A 16,685-nucleotide genomic window follows, 5' to 3' on the forward strand; every position below is an offset into this window, starting at 1 on the left:
TACAAAGATGCAAGTTGGCATCTATTGGGCTCTTATTAGTAGTTGGGTACCATTATAATTACACATATTAACTCATTTAATCTTCACAACCTGTGATTTGGGTATTAGTGTCATTCCCATTTTATGAAAAAGGAAATTGAGGCTCACACAGAGGAAGCCACTTTCACAACTACTAAATTAAGCAGCTAAGACTGAAATTAATACCCATCTGGTTCCAAAGCCATGAGGATATATTGCTTCCCTACAAAACTCCAAGCAGACCCTTTCAGGCTGGAAATCTATAATTCTTCAGTTGAAAGAGCATATGTTGTGAAATACAATTTGGAGACCCAGAAATTAAAGGTAAATAGTTTGATCCAGTTCCAATTTTTAATATTTTTTATGCCTGCTTCTGTGGCTAGCCCTTGGATTTCTTGTTATTTTTTTTTCCTTGATATAAGAAATGCTATTTCTGTTTAAGTGCTGCTGATTTTGGAAATCGTTCTCATGACTAAATATTTGTTTGCCTAGTAAAAGCCCAGGGAAAGGCTAGGCTGCCAGTGGGTGCTGAATAAAGATTAATGGATGGCCCTGCACGTCTGTGTGGGAGTCATGTGCTTAGGATCTGCTCCGCTCTTCGAAAGTGACAGAAAGGAGGTGGAGAAGATAAAACTTAGAGAGTTGCCACCAAGCCCCAGTCATGGGTTTCTGGATTGGGCTGTATCAACGGAAAGGTCCCAAAGATCCTCATGCAGCAAGCACGAGTGGGAATGTGGGGTATGCCTGGGAAGTGCTGGGAAAATGAAATTCCAAGATTCATATCAAATAGGAAAGAAAACTTGGTTTTGTGATGAGGACTTATTGTTTAATTGACACATATTCTATTATTATATACATATAGCAGATGAGTAATATGCCATATCAGATGGTTTATTCAAATTGTCAATCAAGCGCTGAAGCATGAGTAACTTTCCAGAGAAGCTTCTGCGAAATCCATGCAACATAAAGTGGCAGTAACCAGTCAGACCTCCATCTACTACCAAATCATCCCTGAAAATCTTGGGGGAATCAAAAAAGAGTTTCCCCCCAAATGCATGGAATATATCTAGACAGGAAGGAGACAATAACTCAAATTGACTTCACTCAAAAGTCAAATGCCCATGTGCTACCCTTGATTGCCACTTGACCGAAAGTCTAGGGTTAGCTATAGGGCCTGGGAGAGGACACCTTCGTTATGAATAAGGAATAGTGAGAAACTTTCCAAATATCAGAAGAATTTGAGATGTGAAGGCATTCACTTGCAAAATAAATCTTTGCTTTGGCATCAGAGAAAATGGAAGGAGAAAAACCTCAGTTATTAGGACTATTACCATCAATCTCAGGTTGCCATGGAGTATTCTAGTATTGTGTAGAGAGGTGTCCCTGGCAGCCCATTGGATGGCAGTGATTCTACTCATAGCGCTCCCCCCCCTTTCAGTTGTCTCCTCTGCATGAGCAAAATAAAGATTAACTTTTCAGAATCTGTTCCAACTCTCATATTTCATGTCATCTTTGATGGGTTCCTCCATATAAACATTTTTGAAGTTTGGGATGAGAATTTATTTATATACCTCTACATTTTAAAAACTCCTTTTTAATCCCTCACCAAATTCTCCTTAGGCTAAGGGGATCTTAGGAATTTTGATAATCTGGGACACCAGAGAATAGTTTATTTTATCAACACATTACCCTCCATTGCTGGTACCATATCTCGCCAGTTTTTCCTCCTAAAAGTGACTTTGAGAAGCAAACCCAGAAGGTGTGTTAGGAAAGTACATATTGTGGCCAGGAGAGAACTCATTACATGTTTGCTGCTTAAAAACATAAAAATAAGACAGCTCATGCAAAAAAGAAATTTACAGAAAAAAATATATAAATTATACCCAAGTTATGGGTTATGGATGTACATTTATAAAACCACCATCCTAAAATAAAAATTCAAATTTTGAGAAGTGGGAAGGGCTATTTTTCTGGTACCAGGTTTGTCAGCATCCAGGTGGGATGGACAGATAATGTGGATACCTGGGCCATGCTGAGCAGCACAGCCCAACTCCTTTGAGTTGATTCTCCTACAAAGACCTTAAAGAGCTGCTGAGGGTCCTCTTAACAGAATCAATGAATCTTTATTTCCTTGAGTCTCTCATTTGACCTTATTTTGTTTTGAATCAGAGAAGAATGTAAGAAAGGAGTAAACTGTTGGGGTGAGGTAGGGTGAGAGGTGAGGTGGGTGAAGGGGATTGAGGAAGCCCCAAGGAGATGTCTGCATTGTGGAGCCTGCAGACAAGATCACAGGCTGCTTATGGTCACACGGGATGTTATTGTTTGCTTGCTGTGGCCTTATTTGTTCCCGCTTCTCATTTCAGATTCCTGCCTTGATGTAATAAGTGAACATCTTCCCAGCCATCATCCCATATTGACAAGCAAATGTCATCCATGTTTGATTGACATTCATTGCTCCTGAATGCAGAAGTGTGATTTAGGAATCAATTCTACTTATTTATTTAAAGCTGTTCTTGTTATATATTTGTTGGTGGGGTAACTCACCTAATATCTACTCTAAGGGCTTTCTATTAATATTTGAAATCCAGGCTATTTCCTCTCCTGCTCTCCCAATGTGAATGGGGACTTTTGTCATATTTTTCCTATTTGTCTCTCCCCCAAGGTGCATTTAGGAAATCTGCTATGGGACATGTAGAACTCTTCCATATCTTAGGAAAAGACCTGGCCTAGCACTTGTGTGGGCTCTGCTTGCTTTATCATAAGACTTTTGAAGGTATTTTGACAAGTGATTATTTCTCACACATGTAGCACCTTTAAGCAAATGCGACTTCAGGTCCAATGACAATATCTTCTGAAAGGCTGCTAGAATTGTAAGCCTATAAGTCAAGTACATATGTATACTTTCCCCATTGTGCAGCACTTGTAAAAAGAACCAATACCGCCCCCCCACCTTCTTTATGCAGTGGACGTGTCCATTTAAAATCATTGAGAAATGTCTTTTGGTTTTTTTAGCCCATCTCACTGTTCACAGGGTTAACATCTAATTTCATTTAGAAGGCAGGGGAGAAAAATCATAAGGTTAAAAAATATCATATGTACCATCTGGAAAATTCTACAGGGCTTTCCTTATGTTAAAAGTGGTATTTTGAAAAACACCTGAAAGAGCTGACTGTGGGTGAGCCAGCAGAGAAATACTGTCAAGCAAGCCACCCTCCTTTCAACCTTCACCTCCACCCTCCAACTGAGGCTGCCAGCAGTGGGGACATAGAGGACTTAGGTGTGACCCTTGAATCCTGAAAGCTGTTGCACAGCTGTCTCCCTCCCCCAAGTATGTCCAGCGAGAGCACTGCCATCGCCTGGGTTCAGCAAGGGAGTATTCAGGATCTCACTGTTCATCCATGTGCAGAGAGGGGAAAAAAAAGACAGGCCGAAAAAAAAAAAATCCCACATTGTCAGAGTAATGCCAAACTCTCTCTGAGTGGGATGAGCAGAGCAGATGCTGCAATGAGATGCCAAAGCGGCTCCCCTTCCTCTGTGCCTTGGGTGCCTATAAATTGCTCCGGCGCGCGTTTGTCAGCCTCCTCTTCTCCTGGCAGGTGGTACCCAGGCAGAATTCAGCGTTCAGTCTCTCTCTCGCTCCGCTCTCGGCCGTGAGGCGCTCGCCGCTGCTCGCTAGCTCCTCCACTCCAGCCCCGAGGCTCGCGGAGCCGACAGTGCCAGCCGCCGCCGCCGCTCCGCGCACCCGGGGGGCCCTGGTCAGAGCTCGTGCTGCCAGCGCAGGACTTTGAGGTGCGCTTCTATTAGAGTTGTGGTGGCTGCAGAGGAGGGGGGTAAAGGCAGGGGACGAGCGAAGAGACCGAGAGAAAGAAGAGAAGGAGGAGGCAGAAAAAGGCAACTTCAGACGGAAAGTTGGTGCGAACTGGCGCAGTCTGCAAAAACGGAAAAGTCGATCGCAGGCAGCGGTGGCATAAAAGTGTGAGCGACCAGGACCAGCGCGAGAGGCAGCGGCTGGCTCTGCCCTCCGGGTGGCCGCGCCGGCGCCCGCGCCAGCCACAGGTGCTAAGGGGCTCGCAGGAGGAGAGAGGGCGCCCTGCGCACCCCTCCCCCAGCCCCCACCCTCTGCTCGGGACTTCAGCTCAAGTCACTTGGCGCCCGAGCTCCCTCCCCAGCCGCAACCTCAGCTGGGGGAGCAGGAGCCGGCGAGGAGCGGCCGGCGCCCGCCCGCCCAGGGGACTTGGGGTTCGAAGGGGATTGTTTTCGGCTCTAAGGAGGTCCCCGCCCAACCTTCAAAATTTTGTCCAAAAGCAGACAAGAGGATCGCCCCGCGCTGAGCCGGCTGGTGGGCAGCAGGAGGCGCCTGATCGCCGCCGGGGCGCTGGGGGTGGTGATGGTGCTGCTGCTGGTCATCCTCATCCCGGTGCTGGTGAGCTCGGCCGGCACGTCGGCGCACTACGAGATGCTGGGCACCTGCCGCATGGTCTGCGACCCCTACGGGGGCACCAAGGCGCCCAGCACCGCCGCCACGCCCGACCGTGGCCTCATGCAGTCCCTGCCCACCTTCATCCAGGGCCCCAAAGGCGAGGCCGGCAGACCGGGAAAAGCAGGCCCGCGTGGGCCCCCAGGAGAGCCCGGGCCGCCGGGCCCTGTGGGGCCCCCGGGCGAGAAGGGCGAGCCGGGCCGCCAAGGCCTGCCGGGCCCGCCTGGGGCGCCCGGCCTGAACGCGGCCGGGGCCATCAGCGCCGCCACCTACAGCACGGTGCCCAAGATTGCCTTCTACGCTGGCCTCAAACGGCAGCATGAAGGCTATGAGGTGCTCAAGTTCGACGACGTGGTCACCAACCTCGGAAACCACTACGATCCCACTACCGGCAAATTCACCTGCTCCATCCCGGGCATCTACTTCTTCACCTATCACGTCCTGATGCGCGGAGGGGACGGCACTAGCATGTGGGCTGATCTCTGCAAAAACAACCAGGTGAGTGCGGACTGGCAGTGGGGAGGGCGGGGAGCGGGGATGAAAGGTACAGGCAAGAGGGAGGAGACCCCGGAAATGGGGGGTGGGAGCCAACCGAGGAACGGCGCGGCAACCCTGATCCCGGGAGTTACTGCGAGGCGGACGAAGTGCTAAGCTAGAGAGGCGGGGGTCGGACACCGAGGAGGGCGCCCCGCAGCCTGGAGAGGGTGGTTCCAAAGTCTCTCCCCGGCGCTCGGTACGCGCGCTCTTGTGAGCACTACCCTCCTGGGGCGAGAAGCCGGTAGCTCCAGCGCTGGGCCGTCTACTCTCTCCGACGGCCCGTGCGCTGGGGGAGGTCCGGAGTAGGAAACAACCCCCTGGGTTTGGGATTTCAGCAGCTTAGGGTCGCTAGCTTTCCCGGGAATGGGTAGGATTGAGAGAGCCCAGAATGGGTGTGTCGAGGTGACAAACTCCGGGGAGACAGACAAGGGCTCCTAGGAGAAAGAAGGGACCCGGAGGAGGAGTGAGTCCAAGCGGGGCGCATCCAGGGCAGAGGCAGGACAGTAAGACCCGGAGTCACAGGGCCCTTGCAGCGTCCCAGGCAGAAAAACTCACAAATAATAAATTTCACACTCTTGAGTTCTTGGCTGAAGAAACCAGTTGTCAGCTGAAGAGGCAAGGAATGCTAAGAGAAGCAAAAGTTGAGACTCGGGATTTACACAGTGAAATCACGCACCCAAACACTGGACCCAAACTCCAATTGATCGGAGTAAGAACACACACAGGAAGGTGGCCTGAAAGGTCAGGCGACCGATTCCATCCCCGCTGTGTGGCAATGGGTCTCACCTCCAGGGAGACCCCAGCTACCTGTGAGAGAGCCTTTCCAAACTCAGCCTTCTCGCTCACCCAGGGAAGCAGCCTTGGCCTTTGACTAAAACAGCCTCAGTCACTAAGACCTGCTGTCCTGAGTTGTTAGCCGCTGACCTAAGGGCCAGGGGTTTGCAGTGTTAGGCTAGGGCCACTATACCGTTTGCCAGAGAAATTCGCGACCATTGCAACACTGAAGCCTGTTTGATCTCTTAGTCAGAGGAGGGTAAGAACGTTTCTACTACCTAAAAGTGTAATGTGACCTTTTGTACTCGGCAAATCAGCAGCCGATGGGGCGATGGGGCGATGGGGCGAGGCCTTGCATCTTGCAGCCTGCGGTCGGGAATAAGTTCCTGGGCTTTGCCTGCTTATTGAGTGGCACTGGGAAAGGCCCGCGACCCCGCCATCGCCCTCAAGAGGCCTCATCTCACGCAACAACTTTTGACTTAACAAGGGTTATGGGTTTCAGCTCACCGGCCCTCTGGAAATTCAGACCACCTTAGCTACAACCATTGAAATGGAAAAATGACGTGATTCAGTGTTAGAATTCTTTCAAAAGTGAAAGACAAATGTCCGAAGATGTGTAAGAGAAAAAAAAATGCTGACCCTATCTTTTTCTACAAATAGTTTAGGGTACCTTAGGGCACACAGAACAAAAAAGAGGAAAATGACCACCAGGAGGCACTGGCAGGGTTGTTTGTTATAGTTATTATACAGGAAAATAATGTTAGGATAAATAAAAATTATTCACGGAGCTGTGGGATAGTTATAGGTAAATGGCTGTAAAGGGCATGACTCACTGTTACCAAAATAGAGCTAGTGTGTCATTCTGACAAAATGGTTCTGAACAGCCCCTCCACAGGCAGCCATGAGGCACCCCTTTATTTACAAATTGGCTCTCTTCTGACCAAAAGGTTAGGTCTGGGAAATACTATCAGGCTGAAGAGATTTTTTTTTTCCCCCTTAGAGGTATCAATTAAAATGGAGTAAGTTTCCAGTTTTGTCCAAAGTGTATAAAAATGGTCACATTTTAAAACATCTGGATGCTGCAACTGCATACACAAGTCAGAATAATATATAAAAATTAGTTTAAATGTTTATATTTAGACTATGGAGATTGTTTATTGCAGGGTTCTAAGCAAAACATTTTCTTCAGATACTCTGTGTGCGTTTTGTTTTTAAAATTATTTCATTGTTTGGGGTATAAGCTGCTCCTTTGTATCACTCTAGCTTACACATTCTATGAGGATCAGAAAAACAAGGAAGGCAAAATAGTTCAACTACAAGGTATAATGATTTCCGCTGACAATATTAAGCTGCTATTTCTGCAAAAGGTGTGCAACAGGTAATTCAGAAAAATAAATAATATAGTGGTAAACAATATATTTTTGAGTTTGGTGTGGTCTACTTTAGAAAATGGTTCTATTTCAATATTACTGTTAAGGAATTTTCTCTCTAGAACTATTTTATCAAGTCTGGTCTGCACCACTTATGAATAAGAAATCTTGTAAAAATCTCTTTTTAATTTTAAATAAATACTTTATCTTTGATTTTCAATTATACTCTTGTCTGATCACTTTTTAGAATGGCAGTTTTCCCCCACTCCCCAAGCTGAACCAGTTTGTTTTCATAAAATAAAAAACTCAGAGATCCATGTCAGTGTAATGTTCTATGGACTGAGTGGATTGAGAAGTGCAAAAATTAAACAAAAAAATACAGTTCACTCTAGGAGGGAGCAATGCCTTTGGACCATAACTGTATCAGAGCCATTTTTTTTTAAAAATTCTTTGTATTGAATGTAGGATCACAGATGGAAACATCAAAGGCCAGTAAATTAACCTGATGTGCCACTTAACCTTTTGTTTATGATTCCACAGAAGTACAATGAAAATGAAATTATGAGAACATCAGCAGCAATTAATTAAATTAGCAAATGTTACCATCGACATTGTCTCTAATGATAAGCCCTCAACAATAAGATAATGCTAAAACTATACAACCTATTACATCCTCAAAACAGACCACTAAAAGGACCACGGTTCTCATATTCCCCATGAAACCGTCAACCTAAATTTAATCTTACCATTTGTTGAGAGCCCATGACAGTGCATATTAAAGGTAAAAGTTGGACTCAAATAGCTTACAGACATAAAGGGAAAAAATTTTAATGCTTTTATACTTGTAGCTGGAAACCTGAAAAAAAAATGTTATATGAATACAATTATTATAATGCTGCTCTAATAAGCCACTCTAATAAAAATGAAACTTGTTTAGGATTAGAATTATAAAGAATAATAGACCAATTTTTTACTCATAAGAATTTATTAGTTATGGCAATAAACATGAAATATATTGGAAAAAATGAATAGTTTGTGGTTTGATATTACTTTATTAGAGAGATTAATGACACATCAGACTAATTATTTTTGTAGGGGCAGTGAAAGATGGACTAAAGATAAAGCAGAATCTAAATAGTTTACCTAATAAGAAAAGATTTTAAAGCAAATACAGGTAGAAATGAGTATATTATAGAAAAGGACACATCGTAGTCCCTGACAAAATGCTGAAATCAGTGTACATTTAGGAACCTGAAAATAGCCTTCAGGGTGAACGCATTACCTTCCTCAATAGTTTGATGGCTTAAAGGACGAATTGCTGAAGTCACTGTGCTAGATATTAGAGCTTGAAATTTCAAGTCCCATTATACCTGTAGAGTATGAACAGGTGAGTGGGCATACTCAAGCCCTGTGCACTGAAGTATGGAGATTACTTAATTGGGAAAGTCTTATGGTGGAATTTAGGTTTAAATCTTAGAGAACTGCTTTCATTATACAGCAATCACACTGGCTTTATCCAACAAAGGAAGTAAAAACCGTTCAGGGAGACCATCCAGTCTCTGGAATCTCTCCAATGCATTTTCAGGGTTTTGAATTAAAAATGGTAATGTTTATGTGGCTTTGTGATTATACCCTATAGAATAAAAACTACATTTTAAAAAAGACTACTTTCTCTAAATTAAGTGATTTTTAATGTGTCCTGCTTGCCAAGTGCAATCTTTGTGTAGAAAACAATGATCCAAGACTCATAGAATATACACTAAATACACAAAGCACTGAATAAAATGTGTATCTGGTTATTAATAATAGCTGAGATTTATATTATATTTGATACTTAATATATTACTAACATAGTTAAATATTCTTTTGTATTTAAATTTTCTCATCCATTAAAAATCCACATGTTAAAAAAAAATCTACCCTCTGGTGTAGATTTTTTCCCCTGAGATTTAATGACTAGATGAAATTAATTAAATTAATCAAGCCTTCAACTTCTACAGACTTGACGATTAATTCCTAGGAAATATTATATGTGCAAATGTGTTATTATTTAGTGGTCAAGACCGATCACTTCACTATTGAGTTAATGCCTCTGATCATAATTGCATGGTATATTGCTTTCATCATATTAGTGCCAGTTAGCACACTGTTAAGCAGTTCTAAATCCTTTAAGCCCTTTTCTCCTTTTGCTATATGATATCCAAAAAGAAATTTTTAAAATACTACTCATATTACTTCACAAGTTCAGCAGTGTCAAAGAGCCTTCTCCTTTTTTAACATTTCAGCATTAATGTGAGGATATATCACATGAAATTTTAATTTGAGAATCTATCATTTAAATTTTGAAAGAAATGCATGGCAATTCTTGACTTATGTCTCATTTCTCTCATTTTGCCAAGTGATAAAATCCAGCATATTGTACCCCAAGTCATGCATTATTACATAGTGCAGGTTTACAAAACCACTAAATCACTTGCTATGTTATTCAGGGAAATATCATTATAGTGGAATAGAAACAAGCCACAAAGTAGAAGATGTGTTACTGAAATAAATCAAATCCAAGTCTGCCTATTGAAAGAGTTTCCAAGGCAGAATCAAAATATGTCTAAATGAATATGAAGCCTAATTTGAGTTGAGGATGTGACAGAATGTCCATATTACATGATAAGATAGGCAATTTGACTGTTTGCAAATGTTTATCAGCTCACTAATGAGACCACAGGCTCAATATGAGCAGATTATAAGCAACTTATGTCCTCAAAGCAAAAGCACCTTAAAATATAAAAGGATATTAGATGAGCATTCAAAAATTCTAGAATTTGAGAGAGCTCAAATCATGGTGATTTAGTTCCTTCTATAACTTTTAGATATGTTGCAATTAAATTGTTGATTTAAATGCACATATGATTGACAAAAAAGCACAAATAGAAAAAAAGAACTCTGAAAACGTGGGTGGTATAGCTAAAGATGTTTAAATGAGTTGAGCTTTGGAAGCAGCCTGGTAAAAGGGGCTTTACTTGTGTTAGATTTTGAAAGTCCTAAAGCAAAGGGCTTTCTTGTTTTCTTTTTATATAGTAGCAGAATGGTACTTCTCTGGATCTTTACCTACTATGGATCTCAATTTTCTCACAATTGTGATGAGCAAATGAAGTTAAACTTGAACTTCTGCACTCATACACAGTTGGTTAGAATATTGCTATTTGGTTTATATTAAAATGCAAAACAATACTATTATTTCCATTTCAAAAGGTGATTTTGGGCATAGGGATTCAAGGAATTAGAAAAAGTAGTGATATAGGAAGAAATTAGATTGGTATGTTTTGTTTACAATGATAGAAAAGATTGCTGGAATAGCCCTCAGTGAAGCACCGTTTTCTCCCTTCCTTTGCAATAACACGGTTGCAACTGTTTACAGAGATGGACTTGCAAAGTTCAGAGGCCAAGTAGATGTCCCCACACTCTCTGTGCTCCAGCAGCAAGTCTGCTTAGGATGCTGTGTGAATGGAAAAAGACGAAAACTTGAGAATTCTCTTTTACAAACTCTAATTTTTGTCTGTTTCATATAGGTGCGTGCGAGTGCCATTGCCCAAGATGCTGATCAGAATTACGACTATGCCAGTAACAGTGTGGTTCTGCATCTGGAGCCAGGAGATGAAGTCTATATCAAATTAGATGGTGGGAAAGCCCATGGAGGAAACAACAACAAATACAGCACATTTTCTGGATTTATTATTTATGCTGACTGATAATGCAGAAACTAAGCTTATTATTCTGAGTTTGAACACTGGATTTGAATGGCTACCGTCAGTGAATCAAGGATCCCAGGGGATGCCAATTGCAGGGCACCTCGGTTGTGTAAATGTGGGGAAATCAAATGCTACCTGACTCACATCTGTATCACTCAGAAACATTATGTAAAAAAGTATTTAAAGCAAGATAAGCAGATGTGTGATCCACTACCGCCAAAGCAAATACTCCTATCGTTAGTATCCATGTGAATGAAGTCCTATTATAGATCACAAATTTTTATAGAAAAATCTAAGACAATGAATTATTTCTTCAATATATATGATACTTTGGTGTACTGTGATCTTGCTGCTCTTATCCATATGTCAGCTTTGGTTCTTGTGAGTTTTCCTGCTTATTATGATACTGGAGTCCATTCATAGTGTGTGGAAGAATCATTTTACCCTGCAGGAGAAGGTCTAATTGAAGTAATGCTGCTTGTCCCCAAAGAAATTGTTTGCCTTGTACTCTTGTTAACTTTAGAGCTAGACCTGGGAAAGATTCAACTTCAAGCCTTAACCTGGAATTTTCTGGATTTGTGGGAATTCCCAAGCCTATTACCATTTTCACATTTTCCTTTTCTTATGAATTTTCTTTTTTTTCCTTTTCTGGTGATAGTCTTTAAAAATAGATATTGAAATTGTACCATAGGATTACCCTCTAAGTGTGAAAATGTGTAATTATGTATGGTATTTAGAAAATCCCCTGTGTGTCCATTTTGTCAATAGAATACACTTAGATTTACTTGGAAAGTCAGAGAAATTTATTCTTTGGTATTACATCAGACTGAGGCTTTTGCCTTTTTTGGAACAAAAGATTATACATAACCCAATGCACAAAGGTTTAATTTGAACTTCTGCATGCGTCACCAAGGGGACACTAGGTAAGACCTTCAAACAGTTACTACAAATCTATGGCCTGAGGTTATTTCAAAATTAACAATTTCACATCTAACCAATATGATGACAAAGTGTATATATTTTATATAAATACCTGCCACACACATTTATATACATATACATATATGTTAGATGAAATATTATATATATATGGCTTCAGTCCATGAGGCACAGTGACTGTACAGCCTCAAAATTTTAATTTAAAAAAGGTGTATATATACACACAGAAACATGCATAAATTATTTGACTTATTTTGGACTGAAATATATTTTAGATGATGAAAATATATGGAGTTATCAAAATAATTAAAACAACTTCTCTTTAAGAGTTATACAGAAAATGAAATCTTAACTATGTTAAAATGCCCTATCTTCACATGTATGTAAGTTAAGCCTATGGTTGCTTTTTTACCATATGCCAATCAATACTTTAACTGCATTATCTGGCAGACTATTAATATCAGGACTGCAGAAATAAAGTGGCTTTCCTTCACAGTGTTTATGAATAATATGCATTTGAGTTATCAGTTGTTTTCTTTTTTCTTAGTTGAATTGAAGCTGACGGTCAAGCAGATTTTTAGAGTAGTGCAAACCCTTTCTCTCTAGTTAAAACACACCACCACCCAAAGCCATCTCTTTAATCTAAGGAAAAGATTAAAATGCATGTTGATTTGTATTAACTATCACACAACTTCCACCATTACAATGAGAAATCACTTCCTGTTTCATTGCCTTTGAAGACTTTGACAAGTAGGTTTCAAAAACAGAGATTTAAAAATCTGCTTGTTTTACTGATGAAGGACATTTGCATTTTTTCATTCAAAGGATTTGGTTTGTTATCCTGGCTCATTCCTTTTTGGTACTTTCTGTTCCAATACACGAAGAGCTTGATCATCTTTGATAAGCTGAAATATCTTTAATTTAACAAACTTCAACTTTCCACGAGTTATTCATGGTGTTCCCTTCTGAAGGTGATGCTTGCTTTGTTTAAATGCCTTGGTCTGAGTAACCATCATGATTTATATGATTAAAAACACTTAGCCCTTTCATCGAGAATAATGACGAATTCTATTTGGCTTTTCTGATATGTAAGATAGCTCACAAATGAATTAATAGTTTTTTATTTCTATTTAACAATATATATTTATCAAAGAGAAATTGGCAGTAAAAGTTTGGAGACATGTTCTAGGTACCAAATGGCATAGTGAAGATTCAATCAAAAGATTAATTTATGAACAACAGTGCATATCAATTAAAAGTTTTAACCAACAGTTTTAAAAAAGGGTTTATTTATACAAAATATCAGGGCTGGATACCTTTTAAAGAGGTAGGCTTTAGAATCAGACTGTCATTTCCAACAGACTTGACCTTTTCTTCAGATAAATAAGCATTGTTTTCTCTGTTGAGGCCCGAGGACAAACAAAAAATGTAAAGGAAATAAAGGGACCTTTTTTTGCATTATATCTTATAAATTAATTAAATTGTGGCCTTTGTTATTATAAATGTAATGATTCATTAAACTATATTATGTAATATATTTTGACTTTAATGATTGAATTTTATAATTCACTGTTATGTGTTTTTATACAAACCTTGCAAAACAACAAAATTTATAGAAAAAAATGGATACAAGAAAGCAAAAGGCATAAAAACTTATTTATTATGGGTATATGTAGGTAGATAGATGGTATATAATTAACCTTCCAAAATATTTTTATTGTTGTGATTTGGTTATTATATTACAGTAGTCTTTGATAAATTTAATTTCCCTTACTGCAAAAGCTATTTTAAATCGCCATATTATTCATTAAGCATTAATTAAAGAACAGCAGGATAATTAGTAGCATCATCAATATTACAAGAAACATTAGATTGCTCCAGAAGGGGGTAATTTAACTAGAAACACTTTAAATTTTCTCAAGTAGTGCAGTTGATAGATTAGGAAAAAAACCCAAAAACCCCACTTAAGGTATACAGGCTTTAAATCATTGTTTGAGAATACATAATCCTGTATTTATTTTGTTAAAGCAAAACAACAGGGCTCAATTAGGTTCAGTAACTCCCCAGAGGTGCAAATCTAATAGTTGGCCAGTTTCAGAGAAAGCAAACTTCTCTTTCTCATAAGAAAGAAGTGATCTGTCATTAGTTCTATGTAGCTCAGGCTAATATCCCACAGTAGGTTTGAAATCACTGAATGTCACCTGCAAGGGTTATACTCAAGGTGTAAACTCACACATAACATCCTATTTGAAAGTTAGCCATTGCTTAGGGTTTTCTATCAATATCTTATCAACTGCACGCTGAGTTATACCTCTAAGTAACATTTTAGGAACGATGTTGGTGAGTATATGAGAATAGCCGTGACCTCCATACTTCATCAGTCGATGCTTCGTGTGTATGTCATGTGCCATCAGAATTCGATCTTCATAGCCCTCCTCCACCAGGAGACGCACCCTGTGGAAAATGTTAACCCATGATGTGCCATTTGTCTCACAGTTTGGATTTTCAGGGTGTTTTAAACTTTCTGCTCATAAACCTATTGTGCTTATGGTGAAGAGACTGTGGCATGTGTATTGGGAGACCCTTAATAAACATTGTGTGGCAATGATGGAGGTACTGCTGCATCCTAGAAGGAAAAAAAATCTTTATTCTACGCACACAGAAATTTCTAGCCTGTGATATTTATGGCAATGCCTGGCAATGCTGCATTAAATATAGCTTCTAATAGGATGTGCCAGTTCCAATGAATGACCGCGTTAGCATTTCACTAAATAACTTCATTCCAGATTTGTATTCAGCTCTGATCTCTCAAATGCCCCCCCCCCCCCCTTTTAGGCCCATTTTGAGATTTCATTCTCACTCTCTCTTTTGGTCTAGCAAATAAAATCAGTGGGTATTTGGGATTAAAATACAGAAACAAAAGGAATCTTCGTGATAAAGCTCTGGGAGAGTAAAAATCAGTTGGTTTGCAAATGAAGGGCAGCTGTACAGTCATTGAAGAAGGGTTGGCAAAAGCACTTCTGTTTTTTGAGATTTTGTTCCTTTGAAGTCTATGGGAACTATGACTCAGTAGTGGTCTCTGAGCATTGGGTTAAATTGACCAAAAAAATTTACTCCACCCTTCTTCCTTGTCAATAAGATTGCTAAAATAATAAGTGGTTCCTTTAAATTTATAGTCAGTTGACGAAGAAACAGCTTCCTGACTTTTGTCTAAAAATGTAATCCTCTTTGCTTAGTTAAGTGCTGTAATCTGTAGTGTGAGTCACCTCCCGACAGCCACCATCTGTATGTGTCTGGACTCTGGGCAGGGTCTGTCTTGATTCCCATGGTAAGGCAGAAATGAAGCTTGCAAACAATGGTCTTCTATGAGATTCTTGTTCAGTCTGTTGGGATACTGAGCATCCCAAATGGATGCAGCTGGGGGGACAGCACTTTCCTCCAGGTTCTGAGCATTTGAAAGATATCCTTTTGCTTTTGGTAGAGACCATTTCTTTGCATTCCCTGTATGAGACCTATTTAATAACTACCATGGTAAGCAAAATGTAAGGCACTCACACAAAACACTCAGGCTCAAAGTCCTTCCTTCTGAGAATGTGCATTTTAAAATACATTATAATTGAAGATTAGATCTTGTATTTGCAGGTCAAAGGAATGCAAGTACCAGAGCAGAAAAGCCAACCTTGGTGCTTTGTCTAGGAATCAGCATTTATGCCATGGGTATCCCATGCGTGCCCCATAAATGCACCAAATGCTGTTTGTGCCATCAGGTTATTTGGTGCCTTGAAATGTGCCCTGATCTGCAATTCCTTTTGGAACTAATTCTATTTAAGGGAATTATCTAAAAGGGGCATATGATCATTAATGGAAAAAAGGGAAAGATTTGACAGAATGCATACAAGATGCTGAAAATTAGTGTGATGTACTTTCATCCACACCTGCAAAGGAATATTGTAGAAGACACTTTCTCCCCAATGTTTTATGAATATTTTGAAAATTTTTTAAATTTCTTTTCTTTATCTGAGAGTTATGAGAACTCACTACCACAAGGGCATACATATGGATAAACAAATTCCTACAAGATGCCTTTTGTCATATTTTGAAACACAAGGTTATCAAATTGGGAATCAGTAAAGAAAATAATATGGTAGGTAAAATGTTCTTATTTAAAACAGGGAACTAATAAAGCTCATTAAGTCAATGATCTGGAGATCAGTTATCTCATGAGCCAGATCATGTTCTGGCTCTAGAAACACAATACTATTCTGACTACTAGGGAAACCTGCCCGATCATGCCTTAACGAAGAGATGATATTTCATGTGCCACCGTGTAAAGAACAGGAGTTACAGAGATGCCGCCAGAAGGGAGGAACCGCTACAGATGAGAAGACAAAAAATCACAGTAATTATAGCAATACAAATGAGTTAGTGTTTTGCAAACAAATATTAGAGAGAGACTACAAAGTGTGAAAAGGCAGAGATATAATAAGATTTGAGAAATGGAGCAGAAGATTGAAAACAGGTGTTAGACACAGAATTTGTGGTGCTGAAAACCAGAGGTAGGCAGAAGCATGCTTATATGTTTTTGCACTTCAGAGATGCCGGACTACTATGGCTAAGCAGGACTGCAGATGAATGATAGAAACCAAGATGTGGGGAACAACGGGGTACTGGAGTATGCACAACCCACAAGGTCATTCAGCTATTAACATGAGCTGTTCTGGAGTACACACAACTCACAAGGTCATTCTGTTATTAACATGAGTGACCCCAAGGCATGGCTATAATTTAAAGAAGATTAAGCATACATACAAACACATACCTATA

The 16,685-nt window shown here is 40.3% G+C and overlaps 2 protein-coding genes and 1 long non-coding RNA gene across 3 annotated transcripts in view; 1 reads left to right on the forward strand and 2 right to left on the reverse strand.

Annotated features, from left to right (window-relative positions):
- Nucleotides 1–893: 893 nt before the first annotated feature.
- On the reverse strand, nucleotides 894–5,993 carry LOC124078272 (uncharacterized). Its single transcript, XR_009224759.1, has 4 exons — nucleotides 5,840–5,993; nucleotides 5,588–5,657; nucleotides 5,088–5,466; nucleotides 894–4,977 (listed from the first exon to the last, which is right to left on the reverse strand). It is a non-coding gene; the product is annotated as an uncharacterized LOC124078272 (long non-coding RNA).
- Nucleotides 3,528–13,398, forward strand: C1ql3 (complement C1q like 3). The gene is made up of 2 exons (XM_046422997.2): nucleotides 3,528–4,993; nucleotides 10,743–13,398. The coding sequence occupies exons 1-2, from the start codon at nucleotides 4,406–4,408 to the stop codon at nucleotides 10,920–10,922; spliced, it is 768 nt and encodes a 255-aa protein (XP_046278953.1). The 5' UTR covers nucleotides 3,528–4,405; the 3' UTR covers nucleotides 10,923–13,398.
- A 100-nt stretch (nucleotides 13,399–13,498) lies between these two features.
- Nucleotides 13,499–16,685, reverse strand: part of Pter (phosphotriesterase related) — a 71,844-nt gene continuing 68,657 nt past the window's right edge. Inside the window, exon 5 of the mRNA XM_046422995.2 lies at nucleotides 13,499–14,315. Coding sequence (XP_046278951.1) covers nucleotides 14,105–14,315 — 211 coding nt within the window. The 3' untranslated portion in view covers nucleotides 13,499–14,104. The remainder of the gene's footprint in view (nucleotides 14,316–16,685) is intronic.

Source organism: Marmota monax, unplaced genomic scaffold, assembly GCF_021218885.2.
Source record: "Marmota monax isolate L192 unplaced genomic scaffold, Marmota_monax_Labrador192_F-V1.1 WCK01_AAM20220418_F8-fsc00098, whole genome shotgun sequence".
In the NCBI taxonomy this organism is placed as follows: Eukaryota; Metazoa; Chordata; class Mammalia; order Rodentia; family Sciuridae; genus Marmota; species Marmota monax.